The 26,905-nt window shown below is 41.3% G+C and overlaps 1 protein-coding gene across 1 annotated transcript in view; it reads right to left on the bottom strand.

Moving 5' to 3' along the window:
* CFAP221 (cilia and flagella associated protein 221) overlaps nt 1–26,905 on the bottom strand; it is a 761,152-nt gene that overhangs the window by 651,611 nt on the left and 82,636 nt on the right. The window contains exon 2 of the mRNA XM_044073677.1: nt 14,691–14,879. Coding sequence (XP_043929612.1) covers nt 14,691–14,879 — 189 coding nt within the window. The remainder of the gene's footprint in view (nt 1–14,690; nt 14,880–26,905) is intronic.

Raw genomic sequence — 26,905 nt, 5'->3', positions numbered from 1 at the left:
TTAAATGTATATATTTTAACAGTGGAAAATAGAAAATAGAGTGTTAACATGCACAACTTCAAGAAAATAGTTGTAATTAAATTGTTTTATGATTGTGCTATAAATGCTGGCAGTTTCTAGTAATGGGAGTTTTCACCTGGGATATTCAAATGATAAAAGTGATGTTATCCTGCAAGTATCCCTGCAGCAATATTTGAGATATTAATTTAAGAACTCTCTGAGACAGAGGGAGAGGGCATTTTGTATTTTGTCTTTGACCCGGAAACATGCACTCACCGGGTCTGCCTGCTTATTGTTCTGTAAGTACATTTTTAGGGCATAGTAACTCTTTTAGATTCAGATAGAATATAGTAAAGGTTAGTTTAGATGTTTTCTGTATTTATTTGAAACTGTCCTGCAATGTTGTTTTCAATATTTCCTGTGAGTTTGAACTCTGAAGTTACTGTGATAATTTATTGAGTGTTTTCTTGTCCTTTTATTATTTATTATTAAATATATTTAAACCTATCTTTGTGGCTGATATTTGTGAGACATATTTAAGCTCTTAGAATACTTGCATATCTATTTGGTGACACTGTGGGTCATTCCTAGTAGCCTTGTCTATTGGTCAAACTACCATTTGGATTAATACTAACATTACACAGTAAGACTGGACACCCTTTGTTAAAGGCCTTAAAGTAGCTGATAAGGAGCTGGTTGATGACAGTGAAAACTGCATTATAGTCTGGGCAGAAGGGGGCATAACTTGTAAGCCTGTGCCAGCCTTTCCCAGGAGTGTGTGTGCAGCATGTGTCTGTATATAAATCAAATCTCAAAGTGTGTGTGTCTGTCAGCTACTTGGGCAGGGACACAAAGTACTGGTTAGACAGATAGAGTGCTGGAGATCTTAGCTTGGCCCTCAGCTAAGATATCTACTTTATAGCTGTGCCAGTGAGGAGTCTTATTGGGATCTGGAGAAAGAGGGATAAACCAGACCCAGACTGACTGTGATCTCTGTGTGTTCTTAAAGGAAATTTCACTTTACTGTGTGTGTGTGTACTTGTAATCCACCCAGTGTGTATGTCCCCCACTGTTGCCAGTGGTGAGGACTAAGGCTCCTTGATTACTGGACCAGTGTTGGAGTGTCACATATTAACTGGTGGCAGTGGTGCGATATCCACTTCACATATTGATTGGCTTGTAGTGGCAGGATATTCACATATTAGGATTCAGTGGTGTGGACATTGAATTCCTGTAGCCTGTATACAGTGGTCACTAAGGGAGGTGTTTGTACTTTCAATCAGCCACACAGTGAACATTCAGAGTTCCATATCACAATTGTTTTATTTTTTTGTTAGCTTAGTTAGTCAGGGAGAGCAGGCAAGCATGTCAGCAGAGGAGTATGGCAAGCTGACAAGGAGCCAGTTGGTTGAGATGTGCCAGACTAAAGGACTGCTGCATGCTAACTTGACTAAAGCAGAAATGATTGTAGCCTTGGGCACAGCTGTATCACAGACCACCAATCAGGAGGACGACCAGGCTGGCCTTGGAGACATACAACTCTCAGAAAATGGACAGTTCAACTTTTCCACAGAGGACTTAAACATATGGAGTTAAAGAGACTTGAAATGAAGGCCAAATGTTTGGAAATAGAAGCATGAGAGAGACTGAGATGTCTGGAAGCTGAGGACAATGAGAGGTGGAAGCAACATGAAACGGAGATACTGACTCTTCACTAGGTTCATGAAGGTAATGGGGAAGGGAATAACTGAACCCCAGAAGCCACAAAAGTCAGTACATTTCTTCTACAATTTATAGAGGCTGATCATTTTGATAACTTCATTCATACATTTGAAAGGGTATGTAAACAGTATAATGTTGACCAAGGACTTTGGGTACAGTTCCTGACACACTCACTCCATAGTAAAGCTGTAGCTGCTATTTCTAAACTGTCTGATGCTGATTGCTTAAATTATAATACGGTCAACATTTGTTTGTTAGAATGTTTTAAGTTAACACCTGAAGTTTATAGGAAAAAGTGTTATGAGTATAGACACAAGCAGATGAAAGTGTGTGTGAATATACTGCTGAACTAATCACTTATTTTCATAGGTGGCTGAGTGGATGTCAGGTCACCACTTTTGAAGGGCTGGCAGACCTTTTGGTGAGGGAACAACCAAGCCCTTAGCACTTTGCCTGAGGACATGAGAATCTGGTTAGCAGACAGAGAATGTAACCCAGCAGAGGAGTCGGGGAAAAAGGGAGACCTATACCTAGCAAGCAGGGCATCACTTCACAGGAAAAGAATACCCAGTGCTGCTCATGGGTCTAAGGGAACTCATGGTGGGCAGCACAGGTTGCCCCAACAGAGTCCACCAGTAGCAGGGGAAGCCACTAGCCCAGGTACATGCCCAGGACCAAGGGTTAAATGTTTTAAATGCAACCAGTGTGGCCATGTAGCATACAGATGTCCAATGAGGCAAGGTGGGGAACAAAAGGTGAGAGAGCCAGTAAGTGGGAATGACAGAATTCCAGCAGTAAGTTGTTTCGAGACAACAAGGGTACCAAACTCCCACAAGAGGTTATGTCCTGTCTTAGTAAATGAGAAAGAGGCCACTGCTAAGACAGACACAGCCTCTGACCTAACCATTGTGAAGCCTGCAATGGTTAAAGAGGAGCACTACTTGCATGGGCAGTCTACTGCAGTCAGAGCTTTAGGGGAACCCCATTCCAAATACCTTTGGCTAGGGTTCATCTTGACTGGCAGGGTAGAAAAGGAAGCCAGCAAACAGATGTGTTTGAGGATATTCCTGTAGATGTCCTGATAGGGAATGATTTTAATAATGCAGTACTATGTCTGCATGCAGTTACATGCAGTCACTCTTGGAGACAAGCATGTCGGTCTGGTAGCTTGGGGGACCCAGGCAGACCGCACACTTGCAGCCAGGACTGGTGAGGTGGTTACTTCAGGGAGGGAGATACCCTGTATCAGTGAGACTGAAGGTTAGCCACAGCTGCTTGTGGGTACTGATGCTCCCTTGGACAGAGTGACTGCAAGGGCAGAGGTGAGTAGTAGTACTCAAGCTGACAGTGAGGCACCACTGTCAGAAAATACCAGACTTCCTGTGCAAATGGAGCTGGGAAGGGTTACAAAGAGAGAGTTGAGACAGGTTCAGCTTACAGACCCTACATTACACTGCCTGGGGGAGGTAGCCAGTGAGCCACCTGATTCTCAAGGGAAAGGGGAATCTGTAAACTGGGACAAAGGGTTACTGTACAGAGAATGGACCCTTGAGGGAGGGCTAGAGAGTGAGAGAATACAGCAGTTGGTAATGCCCAAAGCCTACCATCTGGCACTTCTAGCCATAGCCCAAGATATTCCCTTTGCAGGTGATATGGGCATAAAATGTACAAAGAGACATATTATGCAGAACCTTTATTGGTCTGGGATTTCCAGAGATGTAACAGGGTACTTCAGGACCTTTGACCAGTGCCAAAAGGTAAGTAAGGCAGTAGACAAGGTGAAATCTCCTTTGATGCCTTTGCCTGTGATTGAGGAGACATTTCAGAGGGTAGCTATGGATATTGTGGGGCCTCTGAGTACCCCAAGTTTCACAGGGAAAAAGTATATCCTAGTGGCAGTAGATTATACTATCAGATACCCTAAAGCGGTGTCCCTATCCTCCATTGAGGCAGAAAAGGTGTCAAATTCTTGGTTAGAGATTTTTATCAGGGTAGGTTTCCCAAAATAAATACTGACTGACAGAGGTGCCAATTTCACATCAGACCTCCTGGTTTGTCTGTGGAAGTACTGGGGGGTGAAGCACCTAAAGACCACCCCCTACCATCCCCAGACTAATGGTCTTGTAGGTAGGTAAAACTCTACACTAAATACCATGCTATGGGCATTTGCAGACCAGTTTAAGAGGGAGTGGGACACATATTTGCCCCATCTGTTGTTTAGTTACAGGGAGGTGCCCCAGGAATCCACAGGTTTTTCACCCTTTGAGTTGCTGTATGGGCATATGGTGAGGGGACCTCTATATCTGATTCAAGATGAGTGGAAGGGTGAGTGTGAATCCCGCAAGGAGTCTGATGTGGCGTATGTCCAAAACCTCAGGACAAGGCTGAGGAAACTCATGGGCTTGGCCCGAGAGAACCCGGCAGAAGCCCGACAGCAGAAAAAGATCTTGTATTACAGGAATGCTCGAGCTAGAGAGTATGCTGTGGGGCAGCAGGTAATGTTTCTCATTCCTGTCAGACACAACAAGTGGCAGGCAGCTTGGGAGGGACCCTTCAAGGTGGCAAGTAAGGTCAGTGATGTGAACTACATGGTACAACTGCTAGGCAGGAGGCAGGGGCAGGGGCACAAATTGTACCATGGTAACATCATGTAACCTTACCATGATAGGGAGGCCCTGGTGCTAAGCATTTACAGTACAAGGCAGGAGGCATCTGAGGGGGATCTATGGATACAGGGAGCCAGCCAGCCAAATCCCAAATTACTATGGTGGAGCCTAGGGTTGCAGGCATATAATAGGACAGTGCAGCACTCTACTGGGGTCAGCAATGCCAAGACAACTGGAATCTCAAGACAGGGAATGGGGTAGGGTATTCCCAGATAGGCCCTCCCCTCTCAAGCAATGTTTGTCAAGGGTCACTTGAAAAACTAGCTTGAGTTTTCATGGGGGGGATGTGACAAAGTAAAATACTGCCAGCCCATCTAGCTGGAATTTTGTAAATAATTATATGTCATTTGTGAATATTAATATGATTTATATAGAAGTGTGACAGAAGGAGATACTACCAACACAGCTATCTGGAATTTTATAAATAATCATGTCATTTGTGAATATCAACATGACTTATATGCTTGTCTTACAAATGTATTAGAACTGTATGCTATGTGTATATTAAATGCTGGTACAAAAGTGCGTGTTGAACAGGATTTGTACAGTACTGAGCCTAGATCTGGGACCACAGTGCACCCTGCTAGATTAAAACAGAAATGTATATACACTATTGTAGCCGTGCATTTCTCAAGGGTCACTTGAAAAACTAGCTTGAGTTTTCAGGGGGGAAGAAATGTGACAAAGTGAAATACTGCCAGCCCAGCTAGCTGGAATTTTGTAAATAATTATATATCATTTGTGAATATTAATATGATTATATAGAAGTGTGACAGAAGGAGATACTGCCAACACAGCTATCTGGAATTTTATAAATAATCATGTCATTTGTGAATATCAACATGATTTATATGCTTGTCTTACAAATGTATTAGAACTGTATGTTATGTGTATATTAAATGCTGGTACAGAAGTGCGTGTTGAACAGGATTTGTACAGTACTGAGCCTAGATGTGGGACCACCGTGTACCCTGCTAAATTAGAACAGAAATGTATATACACTATTTTAGCTGTGTGAATGTATATATTTTTAGCAGTGGAAATTAGAACATAGAGGGTTAACATGCAATAGTTGAAATTAAATTGTTTTATGATTGTGCTATAAAAGTTAGTTTCAATGCAGCAAGGAGACAGGATGTCTAGAACTAGGGTGCCTTCTGCATTGTTTTGTAAGCGTTTTATTGTTTTATGTCTTCCAGCAGTTGCAAAGATCTGAGAGAGATGTATTTTTCACAGGGAGATGCTAAAATGCTGGCAGTTTTGAGCAATGGGGTTTTTCACCTGGGATAGTCAGATGACAAAAGTGAAGTCATCCTGGAAGTATCCCAGCAGCAATATTTGAGATATAAATTTAAGAACACTCCAAGAAAAAGGGAGAGGTCATTTTGTATTTTGCCTTTGATCTGGAAACATCCACTCACCACTTCTGCCTGCTTGTTGTTCTCTAAGTAAGTTTTTAGGGCATATTAACTCTTTTAGATTGCGATAGGAATATAGTATAGGTTAGTTTAGATGTTTTCTGTATTTATTTGAGACTGCCCTGCAAAGTTGTTGTAAATATTTCCTGTGATTTTGAACTCTGAAGTTACTGTGATGATTTATTGAGTATTTTCTTGTTCTTTTATTATTTATCATCAAATATATTTAAACGGGCGGCCACGGTGGTGCAGTGGTTAGCATTGTCACCTCACAGCAAGAGGTTCTCCTGTTCGATTCTCGGCTGGGGTGCCTTCTGTGCGGAGTCTGCATGTCCTCCCTGTGGTTGCGAGGGTTTTCTCTGGGTGCTCCGGTTTCCTCCCACATCCCAAAGACATGCTGCAGGTGGATTGGACACTCTAAATTGGCCTTAGGTGTGAGTGTGTGTGTGTGTGTGTGTGTGTGTGTGTGTGTGTGTGTGTGTGTGTGTGTGTGTGTGTGTGTGTGCGTGTGCCTTCTGTGGAAGGTTGGGCACCGGGCTGGCAACTCGACACTGTAAAACTCCACTGCCAATCATGAGCGGACAGGTGATCCGCTGTGGCGACCCCTAACTGGGAAAAGCTGAAAGAAGAAGAAGATTAAATATATTTAAACCTATCTTTGTGGCTAATATTTGTGAGACAAATTTAAGCTCTTAGGGTACTTACATATCTATTTGGTGACACTGTAGGCCATTCCTAATAGCCTTGTTGTTGGTCAAACTACCATTTGGATTAATAGTAACGTTATACAGTAAGATCGGACACCCTTTACTAAGGGCCTTAAAGTAGCTGATAAAGAGCTCTCTGGTGGCAGTGAAAATTAACTTATAGTCTGGGCAGAAGGGGCCATAGCTGTGCCAGTCTTTTCCAGGTGTGTGTGTGTGCGTGTGTGTGCGTGTGTGTATGTGTGTGTGTGTGTGTGTGTGTGTGTGTGTGTGTGTGTGTGTGTGTGTGTGTGTTTATGTGTATAAATCAAATCTCAAAGTGTGTGTGTGTGTGTGTGTGTGTGTGTGTGTGTGTGTGTGTGTGTGTGTGTGTGTGTTTGTGTCAGCTACTTGAGCAGGAACACAAAACACTGGTTGGACAGGGAAGGTGCTGGAGGTCTTAGCTTGGCTACTCAGCTAAGATCTCAACTCTATAGCTGTGCCAGTGGGGAGTCTTATTCTGAATCTGGAGAAAGAGGGAGAAACCAGTCCCAGACTGACAGTGATCTCTGTGTGCTCTTAAGGGAAATTGCACTTTACTGTGTGTGTACTTGTCATCCTCCCAGTGTGTACGTCCCCCACTTTTGCCAGTGGTCAGGATTGAGGCTCCTTGATTACTGGGCCTGTGCTGGGGCATAAGAGACTCAATGATTTCAGATGATCCACATAAGACAGATGCTGAAGACCTTGAATCTTCCTTGTGACGAACCTTTGTGGTCTCTCAAATTGCTGAAGGTGCTTGGAAAGGTACATACCAAAAGGGGCATTGTACTCAATTATTGGCCTGATGAGAGAACAGTACAGGGAGGTTATAACGTCTTTTTTTCTGCAGGCAATGCCCTTACTTATGAGATGAGCAATACAGAATGCCCGTCTTACTACTGTGGAGACACAGTGATCAAATGAAAGGCTGCTGTCAACTTGTGTGCCCAGGTCTGTCACCAATGAGTGCATACTTAGGGTGTTGTTATTGATGTGGTAGTTGGCAGAAACATCACTCTTACCAAAAGGGATGATAGTATATTTTTTTGCATGGAGCTTAAGGCCATGACTTTGCCACCAATCATTTGTTTGTATAAGACCCTCTTGTAGGATGTTGACCTTGTTTGCAGATGCTATGACTGCCCCCAGTTTGCAGTCATAGCAAAGTTTGTCAGCCACAGACCTTTAGTTTTTGCTTATACTTCAGAGGAATAGATTCCAAACAGTAGAGGTCCCAGGATGGATCCTTGTGGAACACCACTGGTTACTGGTCTGCTGTTGGAGGTGGATTCCCCTATTTTGACTATATGGATTCTATCAGTGAGCCAGTTAGTGAACCATTTAATGATATAAGGGTTGATAACTAGCTGGGTGAGTTTGTCAATGATGCCTGAGTGGAGGATAGTGTCAACAACCTTGGCTACGTCTAGATGGGCTGTATGCACAGATTTCTCCTCATCCAGGGTCTTGGTGACTGTCTCGAAGAAATCCACCAGGTTTATCAGGTATGATCTCCCTTTGACAAATCCCAGCTGAGTAGGGTCAATTGTTTGGAGATTACCTATATCTTTGTTGATAAGGTCCATGATGATTCACTCCATGGCCTTGCAAATAAGGCTAGCCAGGCTAATAGATCTATAGTTCCCAGGATCAGTGGAAGGACCACCTTTCTTCAAGGGGATAACGTGGCCATTTTCCATTTAGCTGGGATGAAGCTATTGCTTAGACTATGACTGAAAAAAGTACTCAATGGTGTTACTAATTCTTGTTGGAGCCCATGTACAATGCAGCCTGGGATGTTATCAGGTTCCATAGATACTGTGTTCTTGGCCTTAGAGAGGGCATTTAAGACCTGCTCTTTAAAGATGCAAGATTGGGGACAGGTGGTAGGGATGTCATGGGGTATGTGTGGCGGGGACAGGGGAGTGAAGTTTACAACACGATAGCTATGTCCATAAGCTCAGTATATGTAGTATCATTAATTACCAGTTCAGCACAAATCTGGGTCTTTCCTTTTAGGTTAAGGATGTAACTAAAGAACACCTTATGGTTGTCCTTAGTTTCGGAAGCAAATTTGGATTCATAGTTTGATGTGGAGGACTTCACAAAAAGTCTTATTTGCTTGTTTAAGCTGATGAGGGAGTGTTTCCAGTTTAGGGCTCACTCTTTCTTACTCTTAGACAGCAATTCCTTCCTATAATCATAAACCCTGTTAATGGCAGTTGTCCACCAGGCAGGTTTTCTCTTCCTTGAGGAGCTTGTTTTGGTTCTATCAACTACGGCTGAGTCAATGCAGTTATACATGTGTTTGTATAAAGCATTGGTGTAGAACTCAGCATAGTTGCCAGTTCCATCTGAGGGGGGAGGTGCAGTGAAGCTATTTATACCATCTTATAAGAGGTTATAATCTGCTTTGGAGAAGTTATTTAGTTTAGTTGCTGCTGGAGGGGAGGGGGGTCAGGTGTGATAGTTACTTTGAATGAGACTGATTTGTGGTCATATCTCACCAGGGAAGACCTCACAGTGGGGGTGCTACAGCGGTACCCCATATTGGTAAACGCCAGATCCAGGATGTTGGCACCCCTTGTGGGGATGTCAACCAGCTGGTTCAGGGCATTGGAGTTAACAAAGTCGAGAAACATTTAGGCAAGTAAGTTTGAGCATGAGTAATTTATCCAATCAATGGATAGGTAGTTAAAGTTGCCCAAAACCATGGTGTTCAGACATGTCTTGATAGACTCAAATAGATCCAAGTAGGCAGAGTGGGTGTCCTGATTCATGGAGGGAGTCCTCTAGATGGCAATGCCGTGAATAGGTTTCCTACCAACAGTTAATTGTACCTGAAGTATCTGCAGGGAATAATACTGTCTAACCAATCTGGAAGTGTAAGTAGTGTCTTTCGTATTCATCTTTAATGAATATTGATACACTGCCTCCTTTAGTTTTCATACCTTCAGTTTGTGGTCTGAATGTGTGGCAGGATGTGTAACCCATTATGGCTGGAGTGCTCTCCACAGCCTTGAACCAGGTCTTCATGACTGCACAAATGTCTGCGTCTTGCAAGGTGAGGACAGCTTCCAGTGAGTGCAGTTTCATGTTAAGACTCCTAGTGTTTAGCAGCATAACCTTCAGGTTGTTTTTTGATGGAGTTTTTACGTCAGGAATTTTGTCCTTGAGACAATGCCTAAAAAGGCGCTATGGGGGTGACAAGAGCCTTAGTCAGTAGCCGAAATCCCAGGGGTTACAGATGAAGACCATCCCTAGCAAAGCATCAGGGTCTGTTGATCATGTCATCCTAGGCTGAAAGATACTGGATCCCCTTAGAATGACACCAAAAACTAAGCCAATTATTGAAGCCAATCATTTTCTATTTGTAATGAGGCATCATCCTAGGTGAAGGTAAAATTCTGCTTAAGGCTAGGGACGTACCTGCCTGAGACAGGTAGTCCAAGATCTCAGTCATGTCTCTCTTCATACACTCCAGAAAGATACGTCTCAAGTCATTCATACCAGCATGGACTGTGACAGAGTCATAACAGTAGTTGTTGCTGTGAGACATGAGTGCATGTGTGATATGGCAGATCCTGGCACCTGAGAGACAGCTGACTGTGACCTTTCCTTATCTAGTCTGGTGACAGGGACATCTGTGTGTCTCATGATGGAATCACCTATGACTAATATGTTGCTTGATTACAGATTCACTTTTTAAGCAGACTACTTTTTCACCCTTAGCATTTACTGCAAAAATTTCCACAGCTCTTCTACAAATCATAGGTAAGTTGGCATCACAATACGTTATAGTCTATTGATTTCTGTTCTACATTTAAAAAAGGAGTTTGGAAAAATTTCAACAGAATTTTGCCTTATCATAGTAGTTTCTTTCTTGAGTATGCATGTCTTACTGAATCAACACTTTTTCCCTAACAGATTATCACTTTCATTGTGCATACTGTGGCGAGCAAATTTCTAATTATTTCATATCACTTCGCCAAAACACTTAACAGTAACTGAAATTCTGCCCTGTTTGACATGTTAAATACTTCTTTTTAATCTTAATTTGACAAACTACACTTACTTCTTTGTCACAATTATTTTACACTGTTTAAAGCTCGTTTCCGCCTCTGGATGTATCAGAATAAAATCTGTTCACTGCACTCTGTTTATTGCTCATTTAATTAGCCACATCATGCACTGAACTTCATCTTTGTTAGACTCACAGTACCCCAGCAGAATTCAGAGTTTTCCAAAACAGAAAAAATAGCAACTCCTCCTAAACCATATACTCAAATGTTCTTTTTAAAGGTCAGGAAATAAATGAACTCACAATGCATTGGCACATGCAGGCAGTAATGTGAGTCTCAACATATAGTACAGTTTGGTACAGACAGACCAAGATCTGCATTCTCCAAAAATGTAATATGAACATCCACTGAAGAGCTTGCTTTATAGGTTCATAGGTAAGCACTAGGCTAGCTGTCCTTGAGGGCCATTTTAAGCCTAGACAATTTCCCTCGTTGTGCTTGAAATAACCTATCCCATTTGCTTATAGATTGAACAGTATGGCCCTACCCACTCCATGGTCAATAATTATATTTTACCCATAATGAAAATAAATGGTATCATAACATATATCATTTGAGGGGAACCATGCATGGGATAAAGCATTTAGGAGCTGCATCTGTCCATTAGTGTGTGGATGGGGAGTCTGTTCCTCAGCAGCGGCATCCTCTTTGAAATATTCTTGTCCCACCAAACCATGCTATTGATGTTGCAGAACAGGTTTGGATCCCTTGACTGTTTATTTCTAATGCAGTTTGACTTGCTGATGTGAGTAAATCCATCAGTAATGGGTTGGAGGATGCCTTGTATGCCAGACACAGATAACCTCTTAGCAGTCTGTAGGATACTGAGTATAGTGACAGGGCTTTGGATTGGTCCATGTAGGACATGTTGTATAGGCCTTGTATCCTTTTAGTAAGGTATTTCTGTATCCATTGTAGTTGTTGCCTGTGTTTTGACAAATACAAGACAAAGGAGGCATTATATTCATTGACAGCCCTAATGAGGGCTGAGTAAAGGGAGACAGTGACATCCCTAGATCTAGACACAATCCCTTTGCTTATAAGCTTTGCAATATAGAAGAACTTTCTTACAACAATAGATACAGGTTTGTCAAAACTTAGGTCACTAAGTTCCCAAGTCTTAACTCATAGGGCTTATTGTTAATGTGGTAGTTCCCTAGGGTAGATGCCTTACCAAAGAGTACACATTAATGCATTTTTTTTGGCATTTAGTTTAGGACCATTATTTTGACACCAGCTATTTATTTGAGATAAACGTGCCTGCAGGATGTCTAAGTCATTCTGAGATTCAATTATTACTCCTAGCTTTTAGCCATCTGCAAACTTAGTCAGGCAAAGCCCTTTGGTATTGCCACATACTTCAGAAAAGTAGATCCCAAACAGGAGAGGTCCCAGCACCGAACATTGGGGGATTCCACTGGTGACTGGTCTCTTTATGGAAGTAACATTCCTTCTGATTATCTGCATCCTGTCAGCCAGCTGGCAATCCAGCGGGTGACATAGGGGTTTATTCCCAGTTTATTAGCTTGTCTACTATGCTTGGGGGGGAATTGTCTCAAAAGATTTGGCCAGGTTGAGGTAAGCAGTGGGTACCACTTTGCCTTCATCCATTGCATTGGTGACCTTTTCAAAAAAATCTACCTTGACGAGTTAGCATGCCTGCCCTTGACAAATCCAAATTGAGATGGGCCCAGAGTTTGGAGGTTCCCTTTGTCCTGATTAATTAATTGTATGATTAGTCTTTCCATAGCTTTGCATATGAGGCTGGCAGACTTATGGGCCTGCAACTTTCTGGGTCTGTGGAAGGTCCTACCTTATGCAAGGGAATGACTGCAGCTGTTCCCCATTCACTTTGTATAAAACCTGTATGGAGGCCAAGATTGAACATTGTTGTTAGGGGTGTGGCTAAATTGTGCTGCTTGCTATTTAAGCTGCATCCAGGGATATTGTCAGGATCCACTGATGCAGTATTTTTAGCTTCTGATAGCAATTTTAGGACATGGTGTTGTGTGACAGCTAGAGGTAAGCCAGTTTCAGGTATATCTTGAGGGACAGACAGAGGAGAGAAAGGGGTAAAGTTAGAGATAAATTTATTGGCTAGTAGGTTAGCTATATCTTCAGCCTCAGTATATGTAGCATCATTCACAATCAGCTCAGTGCATTGCTTTGTTGTACTTTTGAGATTACGGCATAGCTAAAAACTGCCTTGTGACTGGATTGTCTTTGGCTTGGGTATCTATTTTAGCCTCATACTTGGCTTTGGTGGATTATATTAGGCTCCTGAGTTGTTTGTTTATTTCAGTGACAATGACTGTAACTTTCTGGGAATTACTCTTCTTACTTTTGGTCAAGCTTATTTTTCTTTTATTATAAAGCTTGTTGATATTATGGTTCCAGCATGTGGGATTGTTTCTGGGGTTTGCCATGCACTTGTTCCTATGGGGTGCATTTATGCAGCTCTTTACACAGTGTTATAGTGTGGTGGTATAAATTTCACTGTGTTCAGTGGAGTTCAATGGGTTTTGTGGGGATATGAAGCTTGTCAGTAAAGCACTTAGGAGTAGGTAGTTTGTCTTAAAGAAATTTCTAAAGGTACCTTGGGTGGAAGGGATCTCTGCTTTCAGTTTTATTTTGAAGTAGGTGGCTTTATGGTCAGACCTAACAGGTGATGAAGATACGCAAGGGATGGTACAAGATGCTCTTATATTAGTAACGGCAATATTAAAGTGGACTTCATTTACACTGAATTATCAAACTGAAAATGAAAAGTAAGAATAATTGCTGGATTAAACCATGAGAACTCAAATAGTGTCTCAAAATAAAATAAAATAAGATCTTAAACTTTCTAGACCTATTCTGGTCAATGCACTCTGAGGTAAACTCTGTGGTACATGATTTTACTTGATACAGGCTCCAGCTTGTGTGTGTGTCTCTCCAGTACATCATCTCTCCACTAGAGAGGACAACATCTTTAATATTTACTGCCTGTGTGTCCCTACAGAGTACCTCTTTTCTCTGCTAAAGAGGCCCACACTTGGTTTGACTTTCACTTTTATAAGAAGGTGTATAGCCCCCTCCAGTAAGGGTAGGTGTGGATCCTACTTCCAGACTACCCCAAAAATAAAGCTACACACATCCCACACTAGTCACAAGGAGGCACTATACCACTACCTATCTATCTACCTATACATATATATTGCACATACACTCACATTCACACACAAGCACTCCTACACATTTATAATACACATACAGCTCTACTTAAAAATTAAATAAACTAGGCTTACTTAGGCCCTTGGGCCGATAGCCTAGTACCTACCTATGAACCTAAGTCACAGCAAAGTGAAACTGAAGTTAGATGTGTTCACACTGGCTCATTCAAATGGAAGTCTGTTGATTCTTTGACGTTATTTGCTTTTGTACTCCAATGTTTGCTGTCATTTTGTAGCTACATATTACCAAAGCAGATAGGACACAGTCATTGCTGTGGGAAGTCTGAATTAATGAATAGACTTGGCTACATGATATACATCTAAATGTGCTGACTACCAAAAAACCTATCTAATAAATTACTTCTTTTTCTTGACAAGGTGCTGGATGCTGTTTTTTCTTCACAGAAATAATTCAGGCTCTTAACAGATATTTTAACACACCTGAATCAAAATTAACACAATCAATAGTCAAAAATAATGATAAAAACCTTCAGCATCTCAGTCCAATCTATGTGTACCCTTGATAAACTAATGCAAACAGGCAGCATATACAGTCTTTCTATCTACATGAATCATTGACCAGTCAAGAAAAAGTGCAGTTTGATCTTCTTATCTTCTTTACAGACATTTGAAGTAAACCTGTCTGAACATTATTTTGCTTGTAATGCAGGATTTCACTGTTGATTTGCATTCCTATAAAAGTAACTTTTTAAACATTTAAAGTTTTACTTTTTTCTATCATTAAATATGTTTATAGCTCTATTATACAGAAAGCAGTAGCAGGGTTTAATGATCAACTCTTATTGCTCCAAAATGCAGCATTTCAAAAATATAAGTGAAATATATTTATAAAAAAGTAACTTACTTGTCTCCTTTAGGTGATTTGGCACTGCATTCCCCTTTTTTGGTTCTTCTACTAACATATCAAGGGACAGTGGGGATGTTCTTTTAAAGGCTGCTCCACTCGAGTGGAAATGGAAGGGACTTGGTGTAATGACTTCCATTGTCTTTTGTTTCTCTGATGCACAGTAAAGATCAACTGTTTCTTTTGGGCCTAAAGTAATCAAAATAATGTGATTATATCATTTCTATTAGCATGAATTCCCAGTTCATACAAATTAACTAAATAATACAGATAGTCACAGCAAACTTTGCAGGAGGCTGAGGATACCCTGAAATACAACTGAGTCATTACTTACCTTAATATTTATTTATTTATTTTAAATAAAATAAAATAAATAATAAAATAAAATACAACTGAGTCATTACTTACCTTAATAGTAGATGGTTTAGATTGACTAGTCACATTGAAAAGTGGCGGCTTTTTGCTATCAGCTACAAAATGTTGCTTGAAGACCAAATAGGCAAGTGTAATTTTCTGTAGCCCCTTATCCCCCACATAGAATGCTGTGCTCCACTTATACCTCTCAACCTCTTACTGCAAGAAATCTGTACAAAGCCTGACAAAATGAGAGGACAAAGGCCCAAAAATAGGGACACATTTTAAATATTGCTCTTATAAACTTAGAAAGTTGTTAGAGTAACAGGATTTGTGTTTGTGTTACCATACATTTTCTGAAGGATATGAAGTCTGAAACTCAACAATTATCATTATTTATTGACTCTAATCCTTAAATTATTCCAATAATTTGTCAAAAAACTATTTTTATGAGGAACAAACCAAAAATATGAGGCAAAAATCTGGACATTCTGCGAAAATCTGTACAGTTGAGAGGTATGGCACTAACCCCATACTTATTTGTTAGCTCAGTTGGTAATGCGTTTCTGCACACTTTTCAGCCACTCATATAATCAACTCAGATACAACACCACCTTGAGGAAGAAGGAATGCGTTTCAGTTTCCAAATTACTGCATCAACCAACAAATACTATTTTGCCAGTTAGTAAGGAGATGTTCAACCCCTACCTGAATGGTAAATCCTTCAAGATGGTATATCAGCATTTAGTCAAAATATATGGTGGTCTCAACTAATGTAATGCCCTACCTAGGTACAAAATTTCCCAGTATTAACCACAACTAAGCTCAAGTCTGAGAAAATTACATTATGGAGGTGAGTTTATGTCAGCCTGTTCAAATCCAGTACTTACTCAATCCTTCCATTCCTTCACCAGTCACTTGTCCTTTCCATAAGCAGGTGATACACACTTCCTAGTGAAATTTTAAACTGATGTGTGGGTGGATTGATGTTATCTCAGTAAATTTAACCATTTCTTTGGAAGGGACTTCATCCTAACATCCCCTTTACTTATTATAAATTACCTTTGAGGGTAGACTTACAAGGAGGAAGAATGCTCATTCTTGTCAATTTGCATCCCCATTAGATGAGCCTGCAGCAAGGTCAATGTTTCCTATGTGGATATTAGTTCTAAGTCATAAAGATTTGCAACAAAACACTAATAAGCTTGCAAACAGTCACAAAAAAAAATTGATACAAGTATCTACTGAAGAGATGTATAGGGGTGGGGTAAGGGCTGAGAGGCTGAGAGCATAAATGCTTATACATCTTCTCTTGAAGATCGACCAGTAAGAGTAAGTACTTACTCAACTGTACTGTATTGATTTGAGAGGAGCTGTATCAAAATTTAGACAAACCAGAACCAGAACATCCAGTAGAAGCTATCAAAGCAACCTAATAATGAGTGCTTTAAAGAAACATGTCCTACTCTGGGAATGAAAATCCATCTTAGAGAGTCCAACAGATGTGGCGACATTTTGCCACGCTGTCTCACAAATATCTTGTATAAATACATCACTGAAAAAAATGTTTGAAAATAAGCTGTTGCACTGGTGAAATTAATCCATATCACTCCTTGCAGACTTTTATCAAAATTGTAGTCAGTGAAGGTAATGCAGTTTCTAACAAATTATTCACAGTATGTTTTACCACAGGCTCTCCTTGTCTACCTTTGGCTAGAAAAATAAAAAGATTTTATCCTGAAAGAAGCAGCCCTTTACAGGTAATACTAGATTTCCCTATGTACCTGTAAGTTATGTACTATATTTCCCCTTTGTTTCTCATCTGTGTGGAACAAATAAGGAGCCAGATTAATTGATTCAGTATCTTTATATCCACTCTTGTACTGTAATAGTCATAAAGGACAGGTTTGTTCTGACACCAACCCTTTTTTCACGTAGCATATACAGAATATACTAATTAAGGCCTGCAGTTCTGAGATCTTTACCAAAAGCAGCGCCTTCCAGGATAAAGAAAATAGAAGGGGAATTATTGAAACTGGTTAAATATATTTTCTCATATTTTAAGCTTGTGGCATTTGCTCATGTAGAAACTTCTAGTAGTATGTTGAATGGTTGCCTTCATGACATTTGGTACTCGGCATGTTTACTAAGACAGGTCAGGTACTCCTCTAAGGTAATTTCACAATGTGCATATATAGCATACATCTCAGCTGTAGTACTAATTCCTGCAAGGTGAAATTCCACAGGGTCATCTAATTAGTAATTGTAGACACTGTGGCTAAAGGAAATGAATACAGCTAAATATATTGTGTGTCTAAATGCAATAAGCCCCTCCATACATTTTCCAACTGCTTCAGGTGTTACTGGATTTCTGCTATAGCCCTGGCTAATGATACCTGTATGGAACCTACAGAGCATCGCTAGCTCCAATACAACTCAGCATGCACACAAACTTGCAACCTCCATGATCATGCATTTCTTCAACTGAAAGCCCACTTCTGCTGCCTATCTACATCTGAAGGGACATTATAGAGCTACTCTGTCATGGTCTGCAGACATTTCTACCATGCACCATGCTAAATAATATGATCATGAGGAAGCAGTCATATGTACAAGCACACAACCTGCATGAAAAGTACAAAAGCTTCATTGACCAATAATAGTGACTTAAAATTGGAGCAAGCAGCAGATGAATTCCAACCTCCAAGATATTGAAGGGCAAAAAACATAGTAGCACAGGCAAAGAAGCAACATTTTGTCTACAGCAGTGATAGTAGAGTGTCACACAGAACAGACATGATGCATGCAGTGTTAATATCAGGGTGTGCTGGCCAGTGGATGGTCAAGCCACAATGTGCATCAGATATTCCCATATGTACAACAGAGGAGGAAGGGTAGAGCATGTCACAGTCATTATCATGTGCACAAGTGGCTAGGGATGTATGGCTTCAATATACACTGTATTGGGGGGCATTCACATGAGGAGGAGACATGGGTCCTGTGGTGAGTGGGTTGACACTCTTCTGGCCTGGCACATTAAGACTTGGAGTGTCGTATGGCAGGGGTGGTGAGCAACTACAAGTACTGATTTGGATGGAGTCTACTGGTAATGTATCCTACTATGGAGGATATCAGTCTTTGTCACATATGACACAGGGAGGGAGGGTGGCCTAATGGTTAATGTGTTTACCTTATAGACACAAGGTGCAGGGTTTGATTCTCACATGGGATAATTGGCTAGGCTTAAAATGGCCCACAGGGAAAGTTTGCCTAGTAGTAACCTATGAACCTATGACAAGGGGTGGCAGAGTGGCATACACTGCCTGACAAAGGTGAGGACTGTGAACCTTATGATGTCCCCCCTACATGGCCATTTCATGTATGTACCCTACCCTGATTTGGGGCAATACTACCAGCCTGAGCATTAATGGTGACACTGGCAATCCTCAACATGAAGGTGGGCATGGAAGCAGTGTGTTTCACCATAGAACTTATAAGACCAATCATTACCATGTCCCTGGACTGCTTGTCTTTAAAGTGCAGCAAGCAGTGCTGAGTAATGTCCACACAGATGCTATACAACACAGCAATCATCTCCATTATGGATTACGTAGCTGCAGACTGTGCCTGAATGATAGAATAATACTCCCTTTGACTGATCTTAAAGCTGCCTTCATGTCAGAGGCCGCCTGCAATACATAATGACATCAAACACCCTGTGAAACTGCTGTGTGAAGGACATACCCACAATGAGCTTCACGTGGTCATCTGCTGCTGCAGCCACAATGGGTCACCAACTGGAGATAGATAGCATTGTTAAGACTGTACAGTCTCAGATTCATCTGAGGGCAAAACTGTACCTTCATCCTGTATTGCAGATAAATATCCCCTAAGATAGAGATTTACAATACCTCTACACATTTTTGTACGTGTTAACATCATCAGCTCATGTAGGGGTGCCAGTATCAGCCTGTTGTCCTCCTCATCCTCAACAAGTATCATCGTTCCAGTGGACTGCCCTGTGAATGCACAACAGTCACACTGAAATGTGCACAAATAACTCCTACATATTGTGCTATACAATCCCATCCTATCTGCTGCCCTGACATGTCTGAATTCTTGATGTTACTATCATGAAACAGACAGCGTATGTTGTGCCTGTTTCTGAGTAGTCCTGTACAGAAATATAATGTAAGTGGTACTAACAGGTGCATTATTCACATGGGTTGTGAGCACCTGTATCAGGGTGTCATTTTCAGCAGGGTTGAAACTGTCCACTGTTTGGAGTCCACTTTGACATCTTAACCTTAGACACCTCTGAAAACAAGAAAAATAGCTAAAGATTGGATACTGTTGAGAATTGTAGAATGACAATTTATGGTCACAATGATGCTTTTAGATATTGAATCTCCTAGGTATGTTATTGTGTTTTTTAGTCTTAGCAGTGGAGTTTCAAGCGTAGTTATGGAGAAGGAAGCCAAGTCCAAATTCAAAAATTGTAAGAACTGCAGACACGAGATCCCTACCCAATGAAATATGCATGGTGTGTCTAGGTATGGGACACATGGATAGTGAGTGTAGCATATGCCACACTTTCCTTAACAGGAGAAATAAACTAGTTTTGAAGGGTCTACTTCAGTAAGAAGTAGCAGGAGAAGAATCAGCTCCATCCCCAGTCCATGATAAAACTTTCTCCAAGTCCAAATGGATGGAAAAGAAGAAGGAAAAGCACAGGGCTGAGAAATGTAATGTTCCCATTCTTGAAAAGGTGACATTCTCTAAAGTGCCAAGGGTCTCGTTGTCTCCTCCTCAACCAGTAACTTCATCTGGTAGCTTTTCTTCAGTACAAGAATTGTCTAGCTTTTTAACATCTACAAATGCATCTGTTTCTTCTATGTGCTCCTACAGGTCCCTTATGAGCCCTACTCCTTTGGATTGGGAATGTATGATGTCAGCATTTGTGAAGGTCCAGTTACAGTATGGTGTCATCTTGGTCCCTGCCGATCTTTTGACAGCTCAAATTCCCCTGTTTAGCTTGACAAACATTTTCTCTTACTGACCCACCTTTGGTACTCATAGTGATGGAATTGTTACAGACTCCTTTAGCTAGTCTTCCAAAGTCAGCAGATTATGTTTCTTCCACAATGATGTCCTCGTTGTCAGTGGTTTCTTTGGTGCCAATCATGTTAACACCAGGTACCACTAGGACCAATGGGCCTTGTGCCAAGCTTCTGGTGTCACTGCTGACCACAATGCTGTTGAGAACATTATCAATGTCAGAATGCTCTGCTTTTGAAACCTTGGCACAGAAAGTCTCTGCAGTGACTTTGGCCCTGGAGCTTTCAGCACTAACAGTTGTTGGTGATGGTGTTAATCCAGATGTACTGGGGGAAGCCCTGAACATGAATATTTTAACAGAACAAGTGACACAGAGGAGATACAAAATAGGACCTTTGCAAGGATTTGTACAGGTTCCACCAATTCTACCTGAAGATACTGCTGTAGCTGTTTCCTTTGAATGCTCATTTATGTTACAACCAGACAGGTGGACCTGTATGCTCGCATTGCTAACAGTTCTAATGACTCTTCTCTTAGTCCCTCTAGGAAGAGGTTGTAAAAGAGAAAGCACTTCAAATCCCCTTCTGAGTCCTCCTTCCCTGGATACAGATGTTGACAAAGGGGAGGTTTCACCCAAGTCCCCTCCACAAGATGCCACATTTGGTGAGATCTTGGAGATAATAAGATGGTGGAGATCCCGGCCAGTAGACTCTGCTTCCCCAAAGGAAGAAGCTCTGCAGGAGGTCTGTGAGTCCCCTTCCTCAGTGGTCTGGGTAGTGCTACTGGCAGACAAGGTAGTGGATATAGTATGCAGAAAAGCCTGGAAAGAACCTGATGCAGCTGAACCTATACCCCGTAAACCTGAAACAGTGTTGCTCTCCCCCCCCCAAAGATAGGCAGCACTGGAGAAGGGGATGTCTTGTGGATTCAGTAGTGGTGGCTGATATCACCAACAAAGGATGACCCAGAGGATGCCCAGGCTATTCATCCCCCAAACAGAGAGTCCAGGATGATGGCTAGACTAAGAAAGTGAGTGTATTCATTCAGTATAATCTCATTCAAAACCTTAAACTACACGGTACATATGGTTAGATTTCAGAGGGATTTAACTAAGAAAATGGCTGATATTCTGAAACAGTTGCCTGCAGGTGATCTGAAGCAGTTAGAAACCCAAGTGGCAACAATAAATTCCATTTCCTTGCTGACCATGTATTTAATTCACAAAATGTCAAATGGTGCAGCTACAACAGCAGGCTCTGTCTTGACAATGAGGAGACAAGCCTGGCTATAACTAACAGATTTCATGGGCCACTTCAATGTGGCATTTATCAGTTCACCCTTTGACACAACCTCCTTATTTAAGCAGAAAGTGAAGGAGAAGCTGCTGTATTGTGAGCAAAAGGTAAAATGCTCATAATTGTTGGGGTGAAGTTTTTGACACCATAAAGGACCCTACAGAGGCTTCAAAAATGCACCCAAAACCTACAGTTCTATAAGTCCCATCAGCTCTGGAAAAGAAAGCAGTACAAGAGGCATTCCTGCCAGTATGACAGGGATTCCTGTTGTACATGAGTTCTAGTTTAGCCATCAACCTACAGGCACAAGTGGTCCAAACCATCAGAGTTTTAGGGGATCCTTTTGAGGATCCTATCAGTATAAGTCCTGAAAAGTTGCATGAGTGTCCTGTTCAGGAGACAGTTGGAAAAGGAGACAGTTGAATGATGCCTTTCCCTCCACTTACTGGTGTGGTTGGACACCATGTTGGACAAGTGGATAAGGGAAATTATATCCAGTGGCCACTCAATTCCCTTTCTGGAAATGTCCAGGAGTATGCTCTCACATCCCCTGATAGTTCCACCCTGCCAAAGGAGGCTAGCTTTGAAGGAAGTCAAAAACTTCTAAAGAAAACAGCCATCCAAGAGATCCTACAGTATCAGAGAAGGTCCAAATTCTACCCCATATTCTTCTTAGTGTTCAAAAAGACAAAGAACTTCAGACTCATTTTTGACTTAAGTCTAATTAACTAATTCCTGAAGATAGAGCCATTCCAGGTGGTCATGGTGTTTCCATGCTGCCAAGTTTGCAGGCAGATGACTGGATGTACTCTTTGGATCCACAAGATGCCTACCTATATATTAAAATAGCCAAAACATTGAAGAGATTCACATCCTTCCTGGTTGGAGCCAGTCATTATCAGATTTGAACCCTGCCCTTTCGGCTCCCCATAGCTCCTTGGGTATTTAGCAAGTGCATTGCTCCCATAGTAGCTCATATGCAACTAATCAGAGTACAGATTCTTCCATACCTAGATGACTGGCTCTTATCAGGTGATGTCTCTATTGACAAGAGAATACTTACTCAAATGGGTCTGTCTTTGGGGATTGCAGCCAATATGGTTAAAGTGCAAATGGAGCCATCACAGACTCTGGTATTTCATGGTTGCCAGCTGGACAGAGCCAACCAGAAAACCAAGTTCCTGCCATCAAACCTATTATAGAACACACAACCTTCAGCAGCAGATGTTCTGAGTGTTCTAGGTCTGCTAGCCTCATCCAGCCAGATGTTCCCTTTCACATGACGGAACATGAGAATCCTACGGTGGACACTCAGAAATCAATGAGATCAGGTTTCTAAACCTGTGATGATACAGTAAAATATTTAAAGGCCTGTATCAAGAATTTGTGATGGTGAACAGACCCACAGAATCTGTCAGTGGGAACACTTTTTGCCAATCCATCCACTACTGCCACTGTAATTATGTATGTGGCCATGCTGAGGTGGGGGGTATTACCTGCACAGGATGGTCCAAGGTAAGTGGACTGTACAAGACACTGAGTTGCACATCAGTGTACACAAGATGAGATCAGCCCTCTAGTGTTGGAGGCATTTCATGACTTGATCTCCATGGGTGTAGTACTCCTACTCACATACAATATAGTGGGGGTATGGTACATAAACAAGCATGGGTAGAACATGTTTTTGCTCCCTATGAGGAGAAGGTATGACAGTTTATCACCAGGCTGTAATACTGCACCGCGTACTCACAACGCAAATACAGGAGACATCCAACATGACTGCAGAGGGGTTGAGAGGATACATTTTTCTCCAACATGAATGGTTTCTCAACACAAAGATAGCTTGTGATATATTTTGGACATGAGGAAGACCCTGTTGTGATTTTTTTTGCTTCTCCATCCAACACCAAAATGACATTTTTTTTAACATAGTTCCTCACCAAGAGATGCATTCTCCCACAACTGGCCCCCAGGTCTCTTGTATGTATTTCCTCCATTTCTGCCAAAAAAAAAAAACAGATTCCTCCATAAAGCCAAAGCATCCAGAGCAAAGGTCATTCTCATAGCTCTATTCTGACTTTGACAGATATGGTTCCCCTTGCTGTGGCCTCATCTCAACAGAAGATCACTTCTCTTCCCACTTCACCCATGTCTGCTCTGTCATACCCATCCAGGCTGCCTCACCTGGACATTTACTGCCTTCACTTGACTGCATGGTTTCTCCACTTCTAATGGTGGCAAGGGTGAAATTGTTCCATACTGAGATAGATATTCTGATTACTGAATCCCAAAAAGCTTATTAGGGTAAATGGAAAAAATGTACACTCTGGGCCTTAAAGTATAGAACTTACATCAACATCTCTTGCCAGAGTGCTCACTTTTCTAGCAGATCATTTTTAAGAAAGTTACTCCTCAATTAAGGTGCACTTAGCAGCCATTTCATCCTTTCCTGTAGAATTTCCCCAGACCTCCCCTAGCTCAGTCTACCCCCCCCCCCCACACACACACACACTTTTGTTTGGAATTTTGTCCAGAAGAGATTAACGAAACCACCCTTTGAGCCAGCAGATTCTTTACCTGTAAAATTCTTGGCCTGGAAAACTGCTCTTTTGGTAGCCATCATTTCTGCTAGAAGAGGTTCTGCATTTCATGCCTTATCTTCAAAATATCCATACACTGTTTTAACTCACCTTTTATGTCAAAAGTGGCTACACAAGTCAACCCTAACCAGTCTGTCAGTTTTCCAGTCTTCCCTAATTATTCAAATAAAGAAGAATATCATCTTCATTGTTTGGATGTTCACAGACAGTTTCATTTTTATCATCATCAGACAAAGGACTTCAGAAAAGATGAACAGTCATCTGTATCTTTTTCACCAGCCAAGAAAAGTCAAAAGATATTCAAGGTTAAACTTTAAAATGGTTATCTGATGCACAGCCCACTGTTACTCTTCTGCGGGGAAACCCTTGGCCATCAGAGCAAAAGACATCATGGCGGCTGCTATATGGTCATCTTTACATACCATTACCAAACATAGTTTTTGAGTACCCTTTCTAGGGCTTAAATATGTTTTGGAGTTACCATCTTTAGAGGTTTACTGGCTTATGCTGTCCAAGGTCAGCTGGGGAGTCTATCCACTTACTGCAGTATCAAGACAAGACCAGAAAAATACATATATTATACACTTACTAAAATGTTGGAGTTATCTGTTGTCTTTCTGGACTTTGGAATGACCCTCCCAACTTCTCCCTCCAAAAATGTTGTGCCCTAATAGATCTATAGAAAAGCTGCATGCTGGTTTTCATTCCTTTAGAGTCCTAAGCCTTTTCATAGGTTCATAGGTAGGTACTAGGCTATTGGCCCTAGGGCCTATATAAGCCTAGCCAAAAAGGTTCCCTGACTTTCCACACCCAAGAAAATTATTTTCCTGTGCCCCTGTCAAGCAGAGCTACAGAAGTGATCCCCAGGGTGAATTTCCTATTTCCCATCCAGTCATCAAGATTTTTCTTGAAGAGTGCTAATGAGGAGCTCTGTTTGACATAGATAGGTAGTCTGTTCCAGAGTATGGGAAGTCTCTGGGACAGGAATCTATCCCTCCAGTATGTTATGTTTATTGTGGTGACAAGGTTTAGGTCCCTACAGCGTGTAGCTTGGAGGGATTGGGATTTCTTTAAGTGGAGCATGTCCAACAGCTCTGGGTTTGACATAGCTTTGTATGTTAAGCAGAGATCGCCTCTGAGTAGGCGATATGCGATGGAGTAAACTGGATTTTTTTGAGACGGTCTGCATAGGTAATCTGTTTGAGGCCAGTAATCCTCTTTGTGAGGTATTTCTGTGGCCTCTCCAGTTGTTGTAGATGTCTTGTGAGGTACATACCAAAAGGGGTGCTGTACTCTATAATGGGTCTAATGAGTGATGAGTTGAGGGGAACAATGACCTCTTTTTTCTGGATGAGAAACCTTTTGTGATGAGGTGTGCTACGTAGAAGGATTTCCTGACCACTGTGGCGATGTGATTATCAAAGGAGAGACTACTGTCCACCTGTGTCCCAAGGCTTCTTATCACACTTTTGGTGTTAAGTAGACTACCACCTATGTGGTAGTTCATGGGTACAGAGTTTTTACCAAAGGGGATGACAATGCACTTTTTGGCAATGAGCTTCAGGCCATGGCTTTGACACCAGGCATCTGTCTCAGTGAGGCCCTTTTGTAGGATGCCCACATCATTAGGAGTTTCGATTATGGCTCCCAGTTTTCAGACATCTGCATACCTCTCAATCTGGAAACATCAAAAATCTGGACAAGGCCCATGAAAAATAGGTACAAATCTGTATGCTGATTAACATGCAATTTGCATACATAATTATGTAACCCCACCCACTCCAATGGAGTTGTGGGATACCAACTTTCAAATGCAAACTGAAGGACAGACAACCAAAATATGGCACCAGAGTCCCCCTTCACCCATTCCAATGTCCCAGTACCTGGCTATTTCGCCCCATTTACCATAAACACTAATGTGTGCATACTGCTTTAGTAATACAATGATTTGGATTTTATTTTTACATTTTACAGCCCAATGCACAAACACCAATAGACATCTGCTAAACAAAGCAACACTGTCTCATAAAGAAAACAGACTTGGCATTAAAACTTCTCTGCCCTTGAAACTCACATTCATTGAAACAACATTGAAACCCACACCACATTCAAAGAAAATGCATTTGGCCAGTGGTGGATAAAGATTACCTTTGGGCTGTTTTCAAATCATTGGCCCCTTATATTTAGATCAGAGATGGTTTTCAGTATTCACAATGGTATACACTGCATACATGAGGCATTTCACTTCTTTTTGAACTTCAATGGCGGAGTCAATGCATCTTACTTAGGCAGACACAGAATGCCATAAAAATGGAAGCAAAGTGGAAAATGTTCTCTCACTAGATTAGCTGTCAATGATATAGAAAATATGCTGAAAGAAAAGGGTGCATGCAAGCTTGTAAAAGGTGAAAAAACCTGCAAGAGAAGATGGTGGGGTATGACAGATAAAAAATGTAAGAGACAGTTGGAGACAGGCTGCAATATTTCTGAAGGAAAACTACTTGGGTTTGAAAGTGCCATGGCGGGAGTCCTGCAGAGACCCTCATGCAAAACTACCACTCTGTTATTGGCAAATATCAGTTTCCTTAGGTCATCTTGTGGTGAAAGATGTTATGTCAGCAGAAAATGACCCACGTTTCATTTTTACATGCAAGATCAGCATCTTTTACACACAAAAACTACAATTCAAATGTTTTTAAAGGTTATCAAATCACATCACATGCAAAAGGGTTTTAAAAAACTGAAAGCTGGACCATTTTGCAAGGCTTAATAGAACAGAATGCACCCCCTAACAACAGAATACAATCAGTGGCTTCTCAAGACAAACTTAAGAGCTTTGCAAGCTTCACCTTGACATATGACATACACATGAAAGAAATGCAAAAATGCACAATGCTACTTTATTATA

This window comes from Protopterus annectens, chromosome 6.part0 (genome assembly GCF_019279795.1).
Source record: "Protopterus annectens isolate FY-2018-M chromosome 6.part0, PAN1.0, whole genome shotgun sequence".
Classification (NCBI taxonomy): Eukaryota; Metazoa; Chordata; order Ceratodontiformes; family Protopteridae; genus Protopterus; species Protopterus annectens.
The sequence above is the reverse complement of the archived record's forward strand: the minus strand, read 5'-3'. Positions and strand labels throughout refer to the sequence as shown.